General features: G+C 41.2%; 1 protein-coding gene across 2 annotated transcripts in view; it reads right to left on the bottom strand.

Moving 5' to 3' along the window:
- The window catches only part of SLK (STE20 like kinase), a 194,639-nt gene that overhangs the window by 163,766 nt on the left and 7,175 nt on the right, over nt 1–23,698 (bottom strand). For both annotated transcript variants that reach the window (XM_029610310.1, XM_029610311.1), the window contains exon 2: nt 5,830–5,994. In XM_029610310.1, coding sequence (XP_029466170.1) covers nt 5,830–5,994 — 165 coding nt within the window. The remainder of the gene's footprint in view (nt 1–5,829; nt 5,995–23,698) is intronic.

The following is a 23,698-nucleotide window of genomic DNA, read 5'->3' as shown; positions in this document are numbered from 1 at the left end:
AGTTATCTCCTCGGCATGGAAGGTCCGCAAGCTTTTCATAGACATCCTCTCGAATTGTGTTTGCCCTAAGCCAGGCCATTCTTCTGTCAGCGATAGCTGCCGCCAAAGTCCAAGCAGACGTGTCAAAGTCCTCATAGATCGTCTGAAGCAAATGCCTTAGGCTTTCTTCCTTATCAGTGATAGTTTGGCACTGTGGTCTTTCCGCTTGGACACAGTCAGGCTTTAAGGACTGCAGGCACTCGAACAGATATTGGGTTATGAAAAATTGGTGGTGTTGGATCTTGGCGTTAAACATAGATCCCTGAAACACCTTTTTCCCCCAAAGTCGTCTAAATATCGGCCATCCTTACCCGAAGGGTAAGACAGATCCTCGGGGGGCGATGAGGGTTCCAGGGGATCTTCTGGTGGATCTGAAGGTATGCCCATGGAAGACTCTGGCGAAGATGATGGAGAGTAAACAGGTTCCCGATATGGTCTAGAGGCCGGCGAACATAGCTCTACTCTGGGCTCCTCCTCCTCTAATGTTATCCACACTGGAAAAGGTGCTGAGGAGTCTGAATCCGCTGTTGAAGGGCTTGAGGGCAGTTCAGGCTGGTGAATGGACACTAACATATCAAAAAAAGATTGAAGGATCCCGGTTATTTGGGTCATCGTTTTTAAAGCTGCACCTTGCAAGGAATAAGAGGCAGAGGACGATACTCTCTTCCATTTTTGCCTGCGGAGGTGCTTCTTGCCCCATGCTGGGGGTATCAGCTATTGTGGTCCGCTCCAGAGAATATTGTTCTTGCTCTTTTGCTTGCTCAGAAGTCTTTCCGAGGCAGAGGAGAGAGAGCATGCAGAGATTCTTGGAGCATCTGCGTCAGAAGCTTCAGACTCCTCCATATCCGAGAGGGTAAGGGTTGCCAACCTACTCCGGGGATGGTGGAAATGTCCCATCGTTGAATCCTGCGATGCACGACGCTTATGCAGTGGATGTGTCGATGGCACGTTATGAGTCTTTGCCTTTGACTGCATTGATGCACGAGTATGCTTCGGCTGCATCGGAGTGCGGACTAGTGCAGGATGCGTCTGAGTTCTGTCCTCTTATGCAGAGTGCGTGGATCGACACTCTGCATCAGTACAGTCACCATGATCATGTCCCTGCGTCATGTTTGACACTCCAACACTGAGTCAGCTGTCTTTTGATGATGGTGCAGACGACGCACATGGTACCGGGCCATCCCATTTCACATTTGCCAATGCAGTCAAGGACGCTAGGACCTGCCTGGGCTCACCAGGATCTGCCTGCTCTACCAACTGCTTCAGGGGCCTCAACCCTTTAGGCTTGTTGAAGGCTCTAGGGAAGATGACCTCTTTCCATCCGGCCGCCCGGGCTCCCGGCCCGGGGAAAAATGGTTTGAGCGCTGAGTGGGGGCATAAGAGCCCGTCAGGACCCCTTCCAATTCCCAGAGTCTTGCAATCTTTGCGGCATGCTGCTGCTAAGCCCTAGGTGACACCCTGCTGCAGTCCTGGCAGAATGCCTGGTCGTGGTCGGGCCCTAAGCATAAATAACAAGAATTATGTCAGTCAGTAACGGACAAAATTTTTCCGCATTGGCAGAATTTGAATCCAGGCGTCTTCGGAGCCATGGGAGCACTGAAATGTGCTGTTTTGGGGCTCACGAAGTGAGTTGCAGGAGAGAAAAAGGAAAGAAAAAACAGGAGAGAGAAGAACCCACAACCATTGCTGCATGTGAAAACGAAAAACAGAGGAGAGAACGTCAGTTGTGCAGGAAGGCACTGTGCAGGCATGCAAGAGCAAAGTTTTGAACTTTCTATGAGAAGTTTTCGCACTGGGCCACCAGGGGGCATTCCCAGACAGTATGGCTAATTCAGCCTGTTTATCTGTGCGAAAATAAAATGCTATAAGCAGAGAAGAAAAAAAGTATCCAGAAAAAAACAGCACTCTACATAGAACCCTATTAAATATAAAAGGTGGAAAAATGCAGCTAAAGAGCATCCTAAATCTAATAGAAACAAGTAGAACTAATGGAGCCTATTTTCCAGATCAAGCATGTTCAAGTGTCTGCACATATAGGGGCCAATGCAATATTGTGCGCTCAGACTAGTGCACAGCTTAACTAGCTATTGGACGTGCTAGGATAACATTTGACGCAATAAGAGGATTAGCGCATTCAAAATTTGTGTCCAAACTCACATGTAGCTAATAGCACTCATTACATGTAAATGCCATATAGATGAGGCTATTAGCTGTTACCCCAATGCAAAAAATTGCCATGTGCCCAATGTGCACTTTTTAACAGGTCAAATTTAATGCCAGCCCCTGAGCTGGCGTTAAGTCTTGTCACATGTCAAGGGCGTACTAAAAAACAAAAAAATCCTGCTTTCTGTGGTTCCTCCCACTTTTAGTATCATCGCAATACTAAATAGAAAAAACCACAGAAAGTAACATGAAAAAAAAAGTCTCCACGGCAGCCAGCTTAGGCACCCAAGATGGCCACAAGCTGAGATTCACGTGAAGGACTCTGTCTTCTCTTTATTTTGTTTGCAGTTGTTCATCTTAATTTCCTGATGGGCAAAAGGAAAGGCAAGGCAAGAGCTTAACAGGCTGTAATCAGAATGGATCCCATCGGAGTTGACACGGATAGTCATCTCCATGTGAGTCTCCCTTCGGAAAACTCTGTTGAGAGGTCATTGGGCAGTGAGGGGGCCGAAGATTCGTCCATCCCTATAGTCTCTGGAACATCCTGCAGCAACTGGGCCAATGTGTAATGCTACAGTAAGGTATATCCTTGAACTTACAACACACCCAAAAGCAAACTGCGGCTTTATCTCAGAAAACAGATTCTTTAGAAATAAACATTTAATCTATATAGGACTCTGTTAGGACCACAGATAAGGGCCATCTTTTTTTGCTTAAGGTGGAAAATTTAGAAAATGTTATCAGAAGACGTAATACCCATATTATTAACTTTCCTAAACAGAGTTCGATATCTCCTGTCGACATGCTTAGGAAATACTTTACGAAGGTATTGAAAATACCGGAGAATTCAATTCCACCAATATCTAAAGCTTAATATTTGCCTCCTCCTAAAAGTAATTTGGAATCTGGGTTTGTACCCTAGTATCCTATTGATTCATTCAACTTGATTTATTTTCTTGAAAAACCTATGGAAAAAAGGATTTCCCCAGCTACTCTTATGGTGACTCTGGACTCTGACAGACTATATACTGAGATTGTATTTCCATAATCAGGATGCTCTTTTCTTGGGCCTTAAAATTCGTATATTCCCAGATGTTGCCAAGGCTACTCAAATTAAGAGATGAAGATTTTTAGTACTACAGCCAGGCATTCTTCAGTTGGGAGTTTTGTTTTGGCTTAATTTTCCTTGTAAATGTATTATCAAATTTCAAGGGATAAAATATATTTTCTTCAATCCCTTTCAATTGGTTTCTTTTCTTTCTGAGAGACAGGTATAGGTAAGGCCCCTTTACCACTTGACCCAGGATCCACTCCATCCACTGACAACGCTATTGTAAATTGAAGGGGCAGCCTCAGTTTGTTGTTTGGTTTGTTTGATAATATTGCTTCTGACATTGGGTTCCTCTCCCTTTTTGTGGTCTAAATAGACATGAAAAAAATTGTTAAATCTCCTATGCTATATATATATATATATATATATATATATATATATATATATATATATATATATATATATATATATATATATATATATACACACACACATATATATATATATATATATACACATATATATATATATATATTATTTTTTTTATTACAGTGGCTTGCAAAAGTATTCAACCCCTAAAGAGTGGTCAGATTTGTGTGGATTACAAATGTCACTTTCACAGATTGTTCCAGACAGAATTGTGACTTTGAAATTTTACTTTATTTCTCTGCATGTTTTATAAAACAAAATTAAAAATTGAAAAATGCTGCTTGCATAAGTATTCAACCCCCTTCAGACTAGTACTTGCACCTTTTGCTGCAATAACAGCTTTAAGCAAAACACCGCACTGAGCGGCAGTAGCCACAGAGGCATTCACGGAGGGGATGCCAGTGGCCAGTGTTCCACCTTCACGGAGCAGAAGGATGGAGGGCTGCCATCTCCAAAAAAAACCAAAAAAACAGGGGGTGGGTAAGAGTATGGGGCAGGGGTGTGGCCTGCTTGTTGCGGCGGTTGCTACCCCTAATTGAGCTGGATGTCACTTGGATGCAGATACGGAGCTGCTCTCTAAATTGGTGGTGGGGAATTAGGGCTGGAGGGTACTGGAAGCCAATAGTAACAGGTGGGAGAGAGAAAAAGGGGGAAAAAAATGGATAAAGTGCGTAGCTTGCTGGGCAGACTGGATGGGCCGTTTGGTCTTCTTCTGCCGTCATTTCTATGTTTAAGACTATTGGGGTAAGTTTCTACCAACTTTGCATTGCTCCAGGTTGTTTGGATGATACTTATGGATTGCAATTTTCAAACAGTGCCACAGATTCTCGATTGACTTGAGATCTGAACTTTGACTTGGCCACTGTAGAACATTCACCTTTTTATTGTTCAATCACTACTGTGTTACTTTGGCCTTGTGCTTGCAATCACTGAACTGCTGAAAGGTGAACTTTATCCCAAGTTTCAGTTCTTTAGTAGAATGAAGCAGGTTGTCTTGCAGTACTTTCCTGTATGTTGCACCATCCATCCAGCCTTCAATTTAACCAGATGCCCAGTGCCCGCTGAGAAAAAGCACCCCCACAACATGATGCTGCCACTCCCCCCCTCCCCCATACTTTACTGTTGGGATGGTGTTGCGGAGGAATGGGCAGTGTTAGGTTTGTACCACATATAGAGTCTTGAATTTTGGCCAAAAAGCTCCATTTTAGTCTCATCTGACCAGAAACCTTATCCCACATTTTAGCTGGGTCACTGAAGCTTTCCGGCAAACTCCAGACGTGCTTTGGTGTGGATTTTCTTCTGTAATTAGTTCTTTCTAGCCACCCTCCCATGCAGGCCAGTTGTATGCAAAACTCTTGATATGGTTGACTGGTGCACCTCCACTCCAGCCTCAGCCACTGAATTCTGTAGCTCCCTCCAAGTGATTGCTGGCCTCTCTGTGGCTTCCCTCAAATCTTCTTCTTCCTCTGATGCCAAGTTTTGAGGGATGGCCTTGTCTAGACAATATCTGGGTGGTATGATGCAGCTTCCATTTCTTCACAATTGTTCTCACTGGGATATCCAAGCACTTGGATATTATTTTGTAGCTTTTTCCTATCTTGTGCATGTCTATAACTATCTTTAATTTCCTTAGAATGCTCTTTGGTCTTCATTTTCACAGTCTAACCAATGGTACTGGAATTACAGGGTCTTTTATCCAGAAAAACAGACCTTTAATGAGTCACATGCGGAGGCCAGTTGTAAGGGTAATATCTTTCATCTGTGTAAACTTGGAGCTTCCACAGTAAAGGGGTTGAATATTTATGCAAGGAGCATTTTTAAATTTTATTTTACAAAAAATGCAGAGAAATAATAAACTGTCACTTTGAAAATTTACTTTAAGAGTATACTGGTTTGCAATAAATATACTGTTTGCCACAATCTGTAATCCACACAAACCTGCTGACTTTTTAGAGGGTCAAATACTTTTAAAAGCCATTATATGTGGGTAGACAGATATATATAGATATGTTGTTTGTTTTTTTTCATGTTGTTACTCATGTTTACTTGGTATGTATTTTAAAATGATATGAATAAAAATTAAAAAAGGATTTATAAAACATTACTTTTACTCAAACAAATCAAGCACGTCAAAAGATAGCACCTACCCAGAGATTGTTTTCATAGTAGAAGGCATCTAGAAGTTTGACGATGTTTGGATGATCACATGATGCTAAAATGTCAATCTCTACCATGTAATCTTCAAGTTCATCTTCTGATTTTGTATCTATCACCTTCGCTGCAGCCAAGATACCTGTTTCTTTATTCTGGGCCTGCAAATTAAAATGGTATATGGCATTACAATGTAAACAAATGTTCTCTTAAATTAATGTTAGTGATTGTAGAACAAGCTAAGTTAGTGGCTAATCAGGGAAAGAGTGAGCTTGGTGAGATGCTGAATAATTTCTAGACTCATATCAGAAGATGCATATAAACAGCAACTCAAAGAACTTCAACAATCTATAGACACTTTTGATGAGGACATTAAGTTCAAATATGGCAGGTTTCTTCCAGATGAGCATGACTATAAAACGAGGTTATATATATCCATGGATAAACCCATATTTTAAGTGCCTCAAATTGAACAAAAACTTTTTACTGTTTGTCAGATGATTCCTCCAAGAAGAGTTTGATAAAACTGGTATTCACAATACTTTTTTAGACCTGTGGCAGGGCTGCAGAAGGTGATGTGTATATAAAGATAAACTGCAAATCAGTATGTATAATTTGAGAGTTTTATGCACATAAAAATAAAATATAAAATTAGAAAAGCAGTAAAGTAGTAAGTATAAATTAGAGGGAAGGTATATGTATCTGGATATGTTTCAATGTGCAGAGGAGAGAAGAAAAGATATGAAAAAATTTTGTGTGTTTAGTTGGTGCAAGGATAAGTGGTACGGTAAATCATTTGATCTAAGTGTATTTTGATGAATGTGTTGTCTAGTGTGTGGGTCTAGTGAAGGTACCTCAAATAAGGCTTAAATGTGTAATTTTCCTTTCCTGATGTTAAGTCCCTCTGAAAGTCTAAGATTCCCTCTCCGAGGAGGGGGGAGAGAGAGTCTCTTCCAAGTCAGTGTTTCCCAGTCCTCTCCTGGAGGCACACCTAATCACTTGGGTTTTCAGGATATCCATAATGAATATGCATGATAAAGATCTGCATACATTGGAGACCCAGACTATGCAAATCTCTCATGCATATTCACTGACAATCCTGAAAACCCAACTGGATAGGTGTGGCTCCAGGAGAGGGTTGGAAAAATACTGTTCTAAGTCATGAGCATTGCTCATTGTCAATTCAACATTAAAGTCTCTTTTATATAGCACTAAGAATCTCGCTGGAAGCAAAGCGATAGATTCCAACTTAACTTTTACTGATTAAAAGATGGAAAGTTGTTGAAATCATTCAGTTACGGAGTTCTAGTTCTTTACAAATTCTCTTTAGAGCTTTAGTTCTTCCAGTAAATGTGAGACTTTAGTGTCCAATTTATGCTCATGAAGTCAATTTATTTTTTAATCCTAATCCTTTTCAACTAAAGGGGTAGAGTTTTGGAGCTTCCTCCCAAAATTTGCTGGATAGGATGTACAAATCTGAAGTCCCATTTCTCATACATTTAGACTACTTGTTCACTCATTCTCCTCACTTCCTTTGATGGTACCTGGAGTGTACCTCCATACTCCTCTGCTCAGCATCCTGATATAGATGTGAGTCACACCAGATGGGGGCCACAGATCTTCACCTCTTCCATCTCTCCCAGGAATGAACCCAGATTCATTCCTCTATCAGGACTTATGATAGCTCACCCATGCTCTCTGGTTGAGACATACACTGAGCCCCCTGGACCCTAGAGTAGAGCGTAAAAATAATATCTTAAGAAAAGGAAAACCAAAGAGAAAGAAAGCGTGGGAAAACTTCCCTCTTTGGAAAAGAAAAGATTCCCAAAAAGACATATTAAAATTAGACAAAGGTACCCTTTATACTTTTCCATGCCCAGACCTTATCCTGCGAGGCCCAAGGGTCCTTCCCTAAAAAAATTAAACAAAGCAGGAGACAGCATAGTGACATGATACCCTTACAAGGAATAACAAAGTCCACATCATAAGATGATGGCATGTGTTTTATATATTCTGGCGACTCGCCATTCCAGTCGCCCACAACTAAAATCCACAATACTAGTACTCCTGTTCCCCCTATAATAATGGGACATTCCACTTAGTGGGGATCCTTTAAGCTCTCTACGTGTTTGTAAGCCCATTGCAGGCAAAAAAAAGACAGCACATTATTACATCAAGCACAAAGATTGATCTGATACCACTTTTTATAGTTCATTTACAAAGTATTCATTGAACCTTTTTCTGGTGAGCTACATTATGATTGAGGTGCTGTGCTTATATTGTATGCAAGTTGTATTGTGAGACCGAGTTAGGAGGTTTCTCTACTGTGTTTTTCCAGACAGACCCAGACATAATGACAGTCATCCTGCTGGTCTAGGGGATAGAGTGGGACATTCTCCCTCAAGGATACCAGAAGAGGCAAAACTACCAGGGGCCCCAATAGTTCTTGAAAGATTCAGAGGGGTAAGAGAAACTAGGAGACCAGATGTAGTGAATTGAATTGAGTACAGATACTCGAGTATTTAGTTTTGCAAGTCTCATTCTCCAGCATTGCTTTTATTTTGTGGATGAATGTACACTTTCATGTGGTGTCTCTATGTCCTGCATAGTGGTGTGGTAGGTGAACTTTTGTGATTTGCATGCTACTGGTCCAGCTTCTATACTCATTCTACCTGCTGTTTCTGTCTGTCCTCTATGCTTGAAATGTAGCGTCATAGAGTTCTGTGCTTTTGGTAGTTCCATGTAATATTCTATGATGAAACGGGGGTTTCACACAGGCAGAAGCAGCCTGAAAAGACAGGTCAGTTAGAATGTCCAGAAGACAGAAGGAGCTCTAAAAGGAGTCCCAAGAGGAACACTGCCTTAAGGTGGACAGTAAAAACAAACAATTTGGCTATGAGACTGTAGTGCCACAAGGAAAAGAAAGCAGTTTGGAGATCCTTGGCAGAGAATTAAGCAGGATGAAGGTAGCAACCATAGAAAGATGTGGTAATAATTGGGAGATGAAGCTGAAGGTAATTACAGAGCTACTGAAGAGAATCAGTATCTCTTAAGGAAGAGAACACTACCTTCCAGACAGGCCGATTCAGTAAAGTCCGCGGGAGAGCGGGCAAATGCCCGCTCGCCTGTGGCGCGATACAGTATTTAAATGAGGCCCGGCGATAGAAACGGGCAAAAGGAGGCGCTAGGGACACTAGCGCGTCCCTAGCGCCTTTTTGACAGGAGCGGCAGCTGTCAGCGGGTTTGAGAGCTGACGCTCAATTTTGCCAGTGTCGGTTCTCGAGCCCACTGACAGCCACGGGCTCGGAAACCGGACGCCGGCAAAATCGAGCGTCCGATTTTCGACCCGACAGCCGCCGGTCGACTTCCAATTTTTTTTTTCTTTTTTAACTTTTTTTTTTACTCTTCGGGACCTCCGACTTAATATCGCCATGATATTAAGTCGGAGGGTGCACAGAAAAGCAGCTTTTACTGCTTTTCTGTGCACTTTCCCGGTGCTGGAAGAAATTAGCACTTACCTTTGGGGTAGGCGCTAATTTCTGAAAGTAAAATGTGCGGCTTGGCTGCATATTTTACTTTCTGAATCATGCACAAATACCTAATAGGGCGTCAACATGCAAATGCATGTTGAGGGCGCTATTAGGTTCGGCAGGTTGGACGCGCATTTTCCGCCCCTTACTGAATAAGGGGTAAGGGAAAACGCGCGTCAAATGGCGTACTGTATCGGCCTGAGAGACAGCCATGTGGGGAACCTAGAGGCTCACCCAGAACCAGATATGCCCATATCCTTCAGTTAGGGATTCTGAATCTGCACAGTTAGGAAGTAGGTTCTATATGGTCCTAGGGAATTAGGCTGGCCTACCAATTTATCTTACTGGGATGGTCCTGGTGTCTAAGGACAGGAAATGAAAGCTATAACTGGAGGGTGAACACTGATGCATGGAATAAAGCTATTTTTTACTGCAAGTGACTGACTCTAAGCTGTGTCTTCTGGAAAACTGTTGGCAGGTCATGAAGGGCCCAGGCGGCAACCTATGATAATTCAAAGGAAAGGCACATGCTCTTTATATGTAGAGTGGATGGCACTGCTTAATGTGGCTACCATATATTCCTTCTATTCTAACACTGGCATTCCTGTGTTTTTTGTGTGTTTTCTACCTTTTCAGTTTCGGCTTATAATCATGCATATAACAATTTGTCTTTTCTGTTTATTTGTAGGCAGTCTTCCGGCCCAGTAGGTCACCTAGACATAATACACTGGAAGGGGTTGCAAAATCCCACTGAAAAATTAATCTTTTGTATATTTTTCAGTAGTTTTGTTTAAACTTCATCTCCTGTGACTTTTATATAGGTTTAATGGTGTGCGACCAGGACTAATGGGTAGTATAATTTCATGTGTATTGTGTAGGTGTAGTAATGTATGCATTTGGGGTGGGGTGAATAAAAAGCATGCAACTGTGAGTAAATAGCTGGTATGGAAGGGCAGGAATGAAGCATCTATGGTGGCTCTGCCTCCAATGAGCTCCAAATATTTCAAATATATTTCAAAATATAGCAAAATGTTTTAGTCAACACTGAATGGGGTCCTTTTACAACATTGCTATTTGGCAAAATCCAACTATCTGCCACTATTCACTCAAGGGAGGTGGAAAGTTTTAGGAGTGAATCAACTCCCTTGTTTTAAAAATGTTTGGTTCACTTAAATGTCCCATTTCCAGCAAGATTCTGAGATTACAAGAAATGATTCTCAGAAATGAATCTGTAAATGATGGCTTAAATATCAGAAGAAAGCACTGCCAAGTAAGCAACATATGTTTGTGCGGCAAACTTTCTAACAAATCTTGAACTAAGATTATTGGAAAGGCAACAATATCTTTAGGAGCTTAAACTGAGTTGTAAATACTGAACAGGTCTTAAACTTTCTACTAATGTTATTTACTTGCTGTTACAGAAATGCTGTTGTACTGAAGTGTCCCCTGAAACAGGAAGTTCAATTTACTGAAATACGGATGTCTTAGAAGCTCTCACCAAATCTTTTATTAAGATAAGTTATAGATTTTTGATGTTCCATATTAAGACTATTTTAAGCACAAACAAAAAGTAACAAAAAATAGATACACAATATAGGATAGCAGCCTTCAAGAAGGACCAATGATTATACAGAGGAGGGATACACGAAGAGTGCATCTAGCACAAGTATGCAGCACACAGCCTAGATATCCTATAAATTCAGCACTTTGTTTTATGAGATAAAGTTCAAGAGTGACGTATAATTCTTTAGTATTGATATCTATACCAGAAGTTTAAGGTAACAATTCTATAGTATTTAAAATTTCAGGACATTACAACCTTCTTCCTTGCCAGCCAGTCTCTTCTAATTCCCAGGCTACTACTCAAAAAGAAACTGCCTCTCAGTTGGTATGTTGACTTTATGATACCAAAATTAGAATGCCCTGATATTTTGTTCACAGTTTGCCATTCTCCTTCCTTTATTTTAAAATTTTGCCTTATTTCTTTGGCAGCCCGTGCCTCAAAATTTGAGTCCTCCTGCTAAAGGACACAGACTACAGTTCCCTTTAAGGCAGGGATGGGCAAACTTATCTGCTGGGGCCACAGAGGCTGAATGCAACGAGGGCGAGAGGCTGGGGCATGGCAGGGCGGGGCGGGTTCTCGACACAAATCAAATTTCCACAACTTGCTGCAGGCATTTCAGTATCCAGCAGGCTTAAGCACCATCATTTTTAGCACCCAAGGAGCCCCTTCAATCATGAATCCCCAGCCTCTACAAAAAACAGAAAAAGCTTCACCCCCCTAACAGGCCACCTAATCTCAGTCACAAATATAGGCCATAAGTATAAATAGTAAGGTACAACAAAAAAACTGGACTGAAATCCACTAAAAGCCCAACTCAAATGCAGTGCAATAAATCAAAAACAGAAATAAAAAGTCAAAAAAATGTAAGGATAAAAAAAATAAAAAATCCCCCAGCCCTCCATACCTGGAAACTTGTCATTGCCAGTCAGGCTGAGATTGTAGACATTTTTTCGCAGGCATGCAAACATACAAGCAAGCTCCCAATCTCTTCTCCCTCTCTCACAGACACACACACACTCTCTACCAATCTCAGTCTCACAGGGAAACTCACAAGCACGCTCCCAAACACACAATTGTACCACTGCTCATTCTTCAGCCACGTTGGCCTGTGTTGAAGTGACGGCCCACCACCCAGTCTCTTTTCTTCTCCTCCTTCAGCCCCACCGTCCTCGGCTTGCTGCGTCTTTATTTCTTCGTTTTCAGCCCAGCTGGCCTCGGCTCCAGCAGGTGCCACAGCAGCGACACCTTTTCTTTTTTTCAGCTCTGTTGGCTGGCATCCGGCAGGCACTGCTGCCACAATGTTGTCTTCTCGCTGACAGGAATCCCGACAGCGCCAACAGACTGGATCTCTCCTCACTGGTGGGGGTGGGATCCCCGCCAGCACCAAACAGGGTCACTTCTCGCAGGCGGGGGGTGGTTATTCCTCTATCTATGCAGCCCAGCACTCTTCTATATTTAGCTATCGCCTTGTCACATTTCTTCGCTGTCTTCAGATCGCTAGACACTATCACCCCAAGGTCCCTCTCTTGCTCCATGCACAACAGCTCTTCACCCACCAAGACAAACAGATATTTTGGATTATCACACCCCAGATGCATGACTTTGCACTTCTTGGCACTGAATCCCAGCTGCCAAATCTTCAAGCTTCCTTAAATCAAGTCTCATTCTCTCTGCTCTGTCCAGCATGTCCACTCTGTTGCAGATCTTAGTATCATCCACAAAAAGACAAACTTTACCTTCTATCCCTTCTGCAATGTTGCTCACAAAAATATTGAACAGGATCGGTCCCAACACCAATTCATGCAGCACTCCGCTTAACACCGCTCTCTCTCTCTTCAGAGTAAGTTCCATTTACCATCATACGGTGACTTCTATCTGTCAACCAGTTTGTAATCCAGGCCAACAGCTTGGCACTCACTCCCAACATTCTCATTTTATTCATAAGCCTCCTATGTGGGACCGTATCAAAAGCTTTGCTGAAATCCAAGTAGATGTCATCGAGCCTCGATCCAATTCCTTACTTATCCAATCAAAAAAGTCAATCAGATATGACTGACAGGACCTTCCTCTGGTGAATCCAGGCTGCCTCTGGTCCAGCAATTCTTCTGACTGTAAACAGTTCACTATTCTTTTCTTCAGCGTCTCCATTACTTTTCCCACCACCGAGATGAGGCTAACCGGCCTATAGTTTCTGGCCTCCTCTGTGCTCCCACTCTTGTGAAACGGGACCACCACCGCTGTTCTCCAAATCACTTGGCACCAATCCCGTTTCTAGAGATCTATTGAACAGGTCGTGCAGCGGATACGCCAGCACATCTCCGAGCTCCCTCAGTATCCTGCGATGAACCTCATTAGGCCCCAAGGCTTCGCACACTTTCAGTTTTCCTAGCTCTTCCCATACATTCTCTTCTATAAATGGAGTTTTGTCTACTCCACCCCCTCCGTTTTCTTATTAACTAGCGACAGTCCTTCTGCAGGGTCTTCTTTAGTGAACACCAAATATTTGCTTAAAATTGCTGCCATTTCTTCATCTCTCCACACATTGATCCTTTTCACCTTTCAGTTTTCACTACACTACTTTGGACCTATCTCCTTTCCCTGATGTATCTGAAAAATGTTTTGTCACCTTGCTTTACCTCTTGATGTTTGCAATTTACTGGATACTTGTGACCCAAGCTGGCCACTGTTGGAGACAGGATTCTGGGCTTGATGGATCTTGGCGTGACCCAACATGGCATATTTCATATCCTAAGGCATAAAATCCCGCCTTAACAGCTTAGCAAGAAAGGAGTCTGCTGTTGCAGCCCAAGGCAGCCTTCTGCAGCTTTGTCACAGTGAAACGAAATAGCCACTGCTGTGAGGCCAAAGTGGAGAGGAAGGAGGAGGACTAGGAAAAGGAGGATAAGAAGGAAGGAGGTTGGCAAGATCATGGAAAGGGGAAGAGGCTAGTAGAAGTTAAAGAGGAAAAGAAGTTGGAGAGAGAGGTGGAAAGGCAGCAAAGAATAAAATAAAACTGGAAAAGTGTACCCCAAAGAATAAACAAAATTTCCAAAGTAATCTTTACATGCTCTCTCCCCCTCCAACTCGGTCCATCCCTTCTTACATACCCCCCTCCCATTACTCTCTCTCACATACATGCCCCCATGATCACCTCCTAAACAAACCCCAGTCGATCCCCCTCATATTCCTTCAGCTCCTCTTCACCACCTTCCCACCAGCTAAACCACCTCTGATCTCCATAGCACTCACTCTTCTCCCTACCCTTGTTACTACTGATTAGGCTGGCAGGATAGTAGCAATGCATCCTCCTCTTCTGCCATTTGGAACCTAATTCTTACTTTCAAGCACACGAGTCAAAGCATTAGTCAAGCCTGAAGCAGTAGATGAGGAGAAGGCTTAATGCACTACTGCTTTCCAGCAACATCTACTAGCTCAGTCAGCTGCAGGGAGAACAAGGTAGGAGTTTCTGGCTTCAGTATGAAACATGACAGAATGGGCTTCACTGGGTCTTTGCCCTCCTCTCAGGCTCCAATTGGAGTAAAAGATACAGCCTGCTCAAAAGGGTATCTGAAGACTTTCACCTCCTGCTGGGAACCACAGCAGGAGACAACAGAGTATGTATAGTCTGGAACATTACCTTCCTGAAGCATGCACTTGAAAAACAGACATGCTGAGAATAACACCCTGATCTCCCACATTCCAGTGGGAGCACTGAGAGGAGAGGATCACCTTGCTGGTGGCTGAAAGGAATCAGTAAGTTTTTGCTTGGGACATTGTCTTTTTTTAAAATATTGGGGCAAAGTTAACTATTTGGGAATATTATTTAGTGTGTTTGTGCTTTTAATAGTAAAGTAGTGAATAAACAAGTTAGACTGTTTGTATTTTTAAACAGTCAGTCAGTAAGGCAGCTAATAAACAGTAGTTAGTGTGTTTATTTTTAAAAGTCTGTAAGGCAACTAAATAAGCAGAACTGAGTGTTTGTATTAAAAAATAAAAAAGTAGCCAAAAGCTAGAAATAAGCTAGGAGCAGTATATACCTAAGTAAAAAGGTTGAAAAGTTCAGTTACTCACCTTGGAAAGGTGTTGAGGTAGTTTGATTTGGTACCAACATTTGTTAATCAAGAGAGCAATGAGTCACTCTGACTGACTAACTGAAGTTAGACTGTTTGGATTTCCCAACCCTCCCACCCCCCTTAGCTCATCCTTTAATTTATAGGCAGATGCCACTTTCACAAAAAAACAAAAAACTTTGAGAGTTTGATCAGTCCCCTGTAGGCCACTACCAGACATATAGTGAATTCACCAATACATTTAAAGGACATTAATTAGACACATTCCTACTCCCATAGCAACCAAAAACTTAACTAGGAACTGAACAAAACTGAGATGAAGGCAGCAGTCCAGCAGCAAGAGTGGGGCTTCCCAGTCTTTTGCATCGATGACATGTATGATTTTTTACCCGCCGGTGAGAAGTTGTACATGTGCATGCGATGCAAAGAGCTCCTGGCTCTCAGAGAACGAGTCCGATCTCTGGAGGCTAGAGTGGCAGACAGAGAGGTATATAGATGAGACCTTCAGGGATATAGTAGCCAAGTCCCAATTTCAGACTGGCAGCCCTGGTACTGCCTTGGAGGAAGAAGGTCTCATGATTGGAGAGCATCAACCTGGTGCAGCAGGAAAGGATCCTGTAGCAAGGACCTGCTCTCCAGGTGATGCATTGTCCTTTCGCACAGAGGATATCTCCCCAAGGCATACAGCCCAGGAAGGAAGGGTTAGGTCGGCCATCATAGTTGGTGATTCGATTATTAGGAATGTAGACAGCTGGGTGGCTGGTGGGCGTGAGAATTGCCTGGTAACACGCCTACCTGGTGTGAAGGTGGTTGACCTCAAATGTCACCTAGATAGGATTTTAGACAGTGGTGGGGAGGAGCCGGCTGTCATGGTACATGTGGGCACCAACGACATAGGAAAATGTGATAGGGAGGATCTGGAAGCCAAATTTAGGCTCTTAGGTAGAAAGCTTAAATCCAGAACCACCAGGATAGCATTCTCTGAAATACTCCCTGTTCCACGCGCAGGTCACCAGAGGCAGGCAGAGCTCCAGAGTCTCAATGCATGGATGAGACGATAGTGCAAGGAAGAGGGATTCAGTTTTGTTAGGAACTGGGGAACATTTTGGGGAAGGGAGGAGTCTCTTCCGAAGGGATGGGCTCCACCTTAACCAGGGTGGAACCAGACTGCTGGCGCTAACCTTCAAAAAGGAGATAAAGCAGCTTTTAAACTAGAACAAAGGGGAAAGCAGACTGTCACTCAGCAGCGCATGGTTCAGAGAGAGGTATCTTCAAAGGATACTAATGATGCATTAGAATTAGGGCATCCCGACAGTGAGGTTCCAATAATTAGAAAAGTAGTCCAAGTGCCTGTAACTAAAAACTCACCTGAGCTAAAAAAATTCTAACTTATCCCTATCAATTAAAAAGCAGAATGAAAATACAAACAAAAAACAAACTTTGAAATGTTTGTATGCTAATGCCAGAAGTCTAAGAAGTAAGATGGGAGAATTAGAATGTATAACAGTGAATGATGACAGACTTAATTGGCATCTCAGAGACATGGTGGAAGGAAGACAACCAATGGGACAGTGTTATACCGGGGTACAAATTATCACAATGACAGAGAGGAGCACCCGGGAAGCGGTGTGGCGCTTTATGTCCGGGATGGCATAGAGTCCAACAGGATAAACATCCTGCATGAGACTAAATGCACAATTGAATCTTTATGGATAGAAATCCCTTGTGTGTTAGGGAAGACTATAGTGATAGGAGTATACTACAGTCCACCTGGTCAAGATGGTGAGAAGGACAGTGAAATGCTAAGAGAAATTAGGGAAGCTAACCAAATTGGTAGTGCAGTAATAATGGGAGACTTCAATTACCCCAATATTGACTGGGTAAATTTATCATCGGGACACGCTAGAGAGATAAAGTTCCTGGATGGAATAAATTATAGCTTTATGGAGCAATTGATTCAGGAACAGACGAGAGAGGGAGCAATTTTAGATCTAATTCTCAGTGGAGCACAGGATTTGGTGAGAGAGGTAACGGTGGTGGGGCCACTTGGCAATAGTGATCATAATATGATCGAATTTGAATTAATGGCTGGAACGGGGACAGTAAGCAAATCCACGGCTCTCGTGCTAAACTTTCAAAAGTGCAACTTTGATAAAATGAGAAAAATAGTTAGAAAAAAACTGAAAGGAGCAGCTACAAAAGTAAAAAGTGTGCAAGAGACGTGGTCATTGTTAAAAACTATTTTATATACTACTCTTGTTTTTAATGATTGACGAATGTTATAAATATTGTAAAGATGACGTCAATTAGCTGTTACCTTCATATTTCAACAGAATCAAAAATTTTGAAACTAAATCCCATTATTATTTTATAGACCTTCATAACATCCCGCGGTCTCTTTGGGCATTTCTGCTCTTTTTCAAGCCACTTAAGGGATCATCTTTAATCATAGGTTTTTAAAGTCCACTCCTATTTTTTCTTTTCGTGTTTTTCTATAAGATATACCCTCCGGTATTAATATGAATTTTGTAATACTTCCCTTTCAGGGGTAGTTCAGTCCAGTTCGCGGGGGGTACAACGTGTCCACGTTTCACGTCGAAAGTTGCCTCAGGAACTCCTCTGACTGGATGTAATTACTTCTTTATCTGAATGGGATATTCGCATTTACTCTTCAAATACAAAACATTCCCCGCACCGCGACGATGCAATGTACCCGATCGCGGTTTAAAGATGATCCCTTAAGCGGCTTGAAATAGAGCAGAAATGCCCAAAGAGACCGCGGGATGTTATGAAGGTCTATAAAATAATAATGGGATTTAGTTTCAAAATTTTGATTCTGTTGAAATATGAAGGTAACAGCTAATTGACGTCATCTTTACATTGTTAAAATACCATCCTAGAAGCACAGTCCAGGTGTATTCCACACATGGAAAGAAGGTAAAACGATTACCAGCATGGTTAAAAGGGGAGGTGAAAGAAGCTATTTTGGCCAATAGATCTTCATTCAAAAATTGGAAGAAGGATCCAACAGAAGAAAATAGAATAATGCATAAACACTGGCAAGTTAAATGTAAGACATTGATAAGACATGCTAAGAGAGAATTTGAAAAGAAGTTGGCCGTAGAGGCAAAAACTCACAGTAAAAACTTTTTAAAAATATATCTGAAGCAGAAAGCCTGTGAGATAGTCAGATGGACCGTTAGATGATCGAGGGGTTAAAGGGGCACTTAGAGAAGATAAGGCCATCGCGGAAAGATTAAATGATTTCTTTGCTTCGGTGTTTACTGAAGAGGATGTTGGGGACGTACCCGTACTGGAGAAGGTTTTCAAGGGTAATGATTCAGATGGACTGAACCTAGAAGATGTGGTAGACCTGACTGACAAACTGAAGAGTTGTAAATTACCTGGACCGGATGGTATACACCCCAGGGTTCTGAAGGAACTTAAAAATGAAATTTCAGACCTATTAGTAAAAATTTGTAACCTATCATTAAAATCATCAATTGTACCTGAAGACTGAAGGATAGCTAATGTAACCCCAGTATTTAAAAAGGGCTCCAGGGGCAATCCGAGAAACTACAGACCAGTTAGCTTAACTTCAGTGCCTGGAAAAATAGTGGAAAGTATTGTAAGCATCAAAATCACAGAACATATAGAAAGACATGGTTTAATGGAACAAAGTCAGCATGGCTTTACCCAAGGAAAGTCTTGCCTCACAAATCTGCTTCACTTTTTGAAGGAGATAATAAACGTGGATAAAGGTGAACCGGTAGATATAGTGTATTTGGATTTTCAGAAGGCGTTTGACAAAGTTCCTCATGAGAGGCTTCTAGGAAAAGTTAAAAGTCATGGGATAGGTGGCAATGTCCTTTCGTGGATTACAAAGTGGCTAAAAGACAGGAAACAGAGAGTAGGATTAAATGGACAATTTTCTCAGTGGAAGGGAGTGGGCAGTGGAGTGCCTCAGGGATCTGTATTGGGACCCTTACTTTTCAATATATTTATAAATGATCTAGAAAGAAATACGACAAGTGAGATAATCAAATTTGCACATGATACAAAATTGTTCAGAGTTGTTAAATCACAAACAGATTGTGATAAATTGCAGAAGACCTTGTGAGGCTGGAAAACTGGGCATCAAAATGGCAGATGAAATTTAATGTGGGTAAGTGCAAGGTGTTGCATATAGGGAAAAATAACCCATACCATAGTTACACAATGTTAGGTTCCATATTGGGTGCTACTACCCAAGAAAGAGATCTAGGCGTCATTGAAATTGTCAGTTAAGTGTGCTGCGGCAGTTAAAAAAGCAAACAGAATGTTGGGAATTAATAGAAAGGGAACGGTGAATAAAACAGAAAATGTCATAATGCCTCTGTATTGCTCCATGGTGAGACCACACCTTGAATACTGTGTACAATTCTGGTCACCGCATCTCAAAAAAAGATATAATTGCGATGGAGAAGGTACAGAGAAGGGCTACCAAAATAAGGGGAATGGAACACTCCCCTATGAGGAAAGACTAAAGAGGTTAGGACTTTTCAGCTTGGAGAAGAGACGGCTGAGGGGGGATATGATAGAGGTGTTTAAAATCATGAGAGGTCTAGAACGGGTAGATGTGAATCGGTTATTTACTCTTTCGGATAATAGAAAGACTAGGGGGCACTCCATGAAGTTAGCATGTGGCACATTTAAAGCTAATCAGAGAAAGTTCTTTTTCACTCAACGCACAATTAAACTTTGGAATTTGTTGCCAGAAGATGTGGTTAGTGCAGTTAGTATAGCTGTATTTAAAAAAGGATTGGATAAGTTCTTGGAGAAGTCCATTACCTGCTATTAATTAAGTTGACTTAGAAATCAGCCACTGCTATTACTAGCAACGGTAACATGGAATATACTTAGTTTTTGGGTACTTGCCAGGTTCTTATAGCCTGGATTGGCCACTGTTGGAAACAGGATGCTGGGCTTGATGGACCCTTGGTCTGCCCCAGTATGGCATGTTCTTATGTTATCTCCCTCATGGCAGCAAACAGCACTACCACTGAGCTAGGCTAGACAATTTTTTTTTTTTTAAGATTGCAAACAACTGACAATACATATTAATATAAGTTTCATTCATTAAAAAAGTTTTAATTTCACTTTCTCACTTCTAGCAAACAAAATTATTACAACTTAAAATTTTTATTTTTCCAACTGTGATATCTTCAGATTTGTAAAAATGTGGAAAATGTTGCTAAAAATTATTATTGCTAATAAATACAGATATAGCTAGCCCATACTGGTATTATTTAGGAAAAGCTTAAAAATAAACAAAATATCCCCAAATACATTCTTTAACACTTATAACTTCTCAAATATTAGAGAGAGAGGACCATCAAACGCTGCCGCTGAAATTATTCCAACTTCACTGGCAAAAGGTTATAATCGTAGATCCTTCACCAGTCAGAACATAAAATGCTGGTCAGACACATGGTAGGCATATGCTCTGATGTAGTGGATTTTAAATTACAGTCATAAGATTCACCCCATAGATTTCTTTGCTGGGAATACTCTTTGTCCTTAGTTAAGGCTGCCTATAAAACAGAACAAGGGAGTTCATATATCACATAATGCAGGTCAAGAGCCAACACCTCATATCGCATTGCAAAAATTGTTTGCAAACATTGGCATGTCCTGATGTTACACAAGCTGTTTGGGCGCTTACCATGCATAGCATTTCTAGGGATCATAGTATTCAGGACATAGTAATATGATCAATTCTGCCTTTATTCATACAAGAATCACATAATAAATAAAGAGATCATCGACCCTGCAGCCTTATTGTTCTATGTGCCCAACCACAATTTCATGTTCCATCTGGCAACATCCTGTTACAGGTCAGACTATAATTTTGCAAAGTGACAGGGACTGGGGCATTATACCTCATTCAATGCTCATGCAGGTTGTTCTAACCAACCTGCATGAGCCCTTCTTATTGTAATGCCCTTCTTCTAGGCCTACCCAAAACTACCATCCTTCCACTACAAATGCTTCAAAATGCTGCAGCATGCATACTCACCAACACCAGAAAATCGGAACATATTACTCCCATACTCAGAGATCTGCACTGGCTCCCCATTGCGCAGAGAATCATGTTCAAAACCTTCTCTCTAATACATAAGACCCTACACAATGTAAACATGACATGGTTCAATAATGATCTTTACTTCCACAAACACTCCAGAACCCCTAGAACACAACATGCAGCCACCCTACACACCCCCACACTTAAAACCACCACTCTTGAGTCGACTAGGAAGCGTGCGATAACCATAGCCGGGCCGAGCTGCTGGAACAAAATGACACCAGAGCTACGGCAAGAAACATGCCCAATACAATTTAAGCAAAAACTGAAAACATGGCTTTTCCTACAGGCTTATACTTAACTTTACGCTCTCCTTTCTCTCTTACTCCTACAGCCTTGCCCACTAACTTACTTAAGTGTACATCCCCGTTCTCTCTCACCACACCTATCGTCTTATTGGCAACTACTCATATCTATTGTATTTCAATTGGACATAAGACTTCTATCCTATTTCTTTCTCTCAGGCCCAGCTTCTCTCTTTTCCAATTGTGTTTTATAAAACTCATTCTATTTATTTACAGACATAAGTTCAGCGAGAATTTGCTATGTACCACTATTTGATTTTTCCCTTCCATTGTTTCCACTGTTACCCCTCCTCCCCCCCCACCCGGTTAAATAAGTTTATTGTAAAACACTTGCATATTTTCGTTAACAAGTTTATTGTAATGTTTATTGATTATTGTAAATGTTTTTTGTAAAGCACTGTTGCATATGTTTGTTCTAGTTCGCACAGCTGCAATGTTTCTGTTATCTGTGAACCGATGTGAGGTTACTAAACAAATGTCGGTATATAAAAACTGCAAATAAATAAACAAACAAACAAACAAACAGGATGCACTGAAAGAGCTGAGCATATAAGGCTGCATCAAAACTCAGAAAGGTCACCACTCTTAATTTCACACTGCCATCAGTTACAACATTCATTTCAAGAATTGTCATGAATTGTTTTAGACCACTTGACTGTCCCAACAAGAGGTAGTGATTTGCAAGCTTTTCTCAATAAAGTACAAGCAGTTTTGGAGTTTTTCATTGCAGACTTCATCCCCTTTAGGCTTAAATGAGCAGACTGAATGGCATTCTGTAATTTGAAGTAGACCCATTGGTGTTATGCTTTTGAAATTTTCCCTTCTTATTGAGTGACCTGGGAACCGTTTTGAATGAAGACGCCTTGTTTGGTTAAGAACCAATCAGCTATCAGCGTGTTGACGTACCACTTCTGTTTCAATATTTAAGTCTGATTACTCCATCTGTTTCAGAGACCATCAAGCTATGAGGGAGTTCTACTGGCTCATCCATTGAGATTAAGCAAGAGGACATTTTCAAGTAGCCTCTGATACAGAATATTTTAAAACAACTCCATGGTGGGAATACTATTAAAATTTGGAGTTCCAGTTACACTGCTATTTAAACTAAATATTAGCAACACCGAGTTTCATTAGAGACTGTTTAAGTGCATCTAGAAAGTTTATATTTTCTGGTAAAGGACCTATAATTATGAAATTGGAATAATTCCAGCAGCGGTGTTTATGATAGTCCTCTACATGTATTTGAGAAGCTAAAAAATATCTACCAATACTACAGATTTACTTTCATGTGATTCATCCATTTACAGATTTAGAAATCTGAAAGATACATTACTACACAATATGGATGTAAAATATTTAAAGGTTAACCAGTCTTATGTTATCTGTGATGACAGGAGGTAGTGATTCCCACCATAGCTCACTTGCAGTGCTTCCTCCTGGCTCACTGCACAGCTCTTGTGCCCATCCCCATGTGGGGCTGCTACTGGCCAGCTCAGGAGTTGAGGGTTATGCGAGTACATTGATGCATCTGGGTGGGGGCTTAATGTTGCTGCCTTCATCCTAAACATTTAAAAAGTTAACCATTTAAATTTCAGTAGCTTAAACGGTTAATGTTTTAAATATTTACATTTTTAGTACAGAAAGTAAATCGAGGTAATTAGAAGAGACTATTAAAGAATGGAATTGTGTATGTAACCCCTGGGATGGTTGAACCTGGATAATGGTTCTACAGGCTATTTCTCAAATACAGTCACTGCTGGTAAACTTACCTTGATAATAACTTAAATATCCAGGATTACTTTCAAGGCCCCTATTTATTTATTTAAAATTATTAATCACTCTTTTCAGACTTAAAAAAAATTGCTCAGAGTGATGTACAACACTCAAGTCCCAGTTCCAAGGTATTGTATACAGCAGTGATAACAGCACTAATAAGCGTTAGTGTCACTATGCAGTAGAAAGTGCACTGGAAGCTGATGGTTTCCAACATTACTTTTACTGATATTCATTGAAATGATAAAAATATTTACAGTTGTTTGGTTCACTTATCGATGTTACAAGGATCTTTCAATAAATGTGTGTCTTACGGTAAGTCTTGTTAAAGTTTACGATGGTAAAGCCAATTTTTTCTTCCATCCACAGTTTAGGCAAGTTGTTGAGCTTCCCTCTCATGCGGTTAGCAAAGAAAATGTTTAATCCAATTTAGATCTAAGTCCAAATACAAGTCTTATATTTCCTCCTTCTCCATATTGTATTCTCCTCTGAACTCACG

This window comes from Rhinatrema bivittatum, chromosome 7 (genome assembly GCF_901001135.1).
Source record: "Rhinatrema bivittatum chromosome 7, aRhiBiv1.1, whole genome shotgun sequence".
Classification (NCBI taxonomy): Eukaryota; Metazoa; Chordata; class Amphibia; order Gymnophiona; family Rhinatrematidae; genus Rhinatrema; species Rhinatrema bivittatum.
Note: the sequence above shows the minus strand (reverse complement) of the source record. Positions and strands in the feature narration are given on the sequence as shown.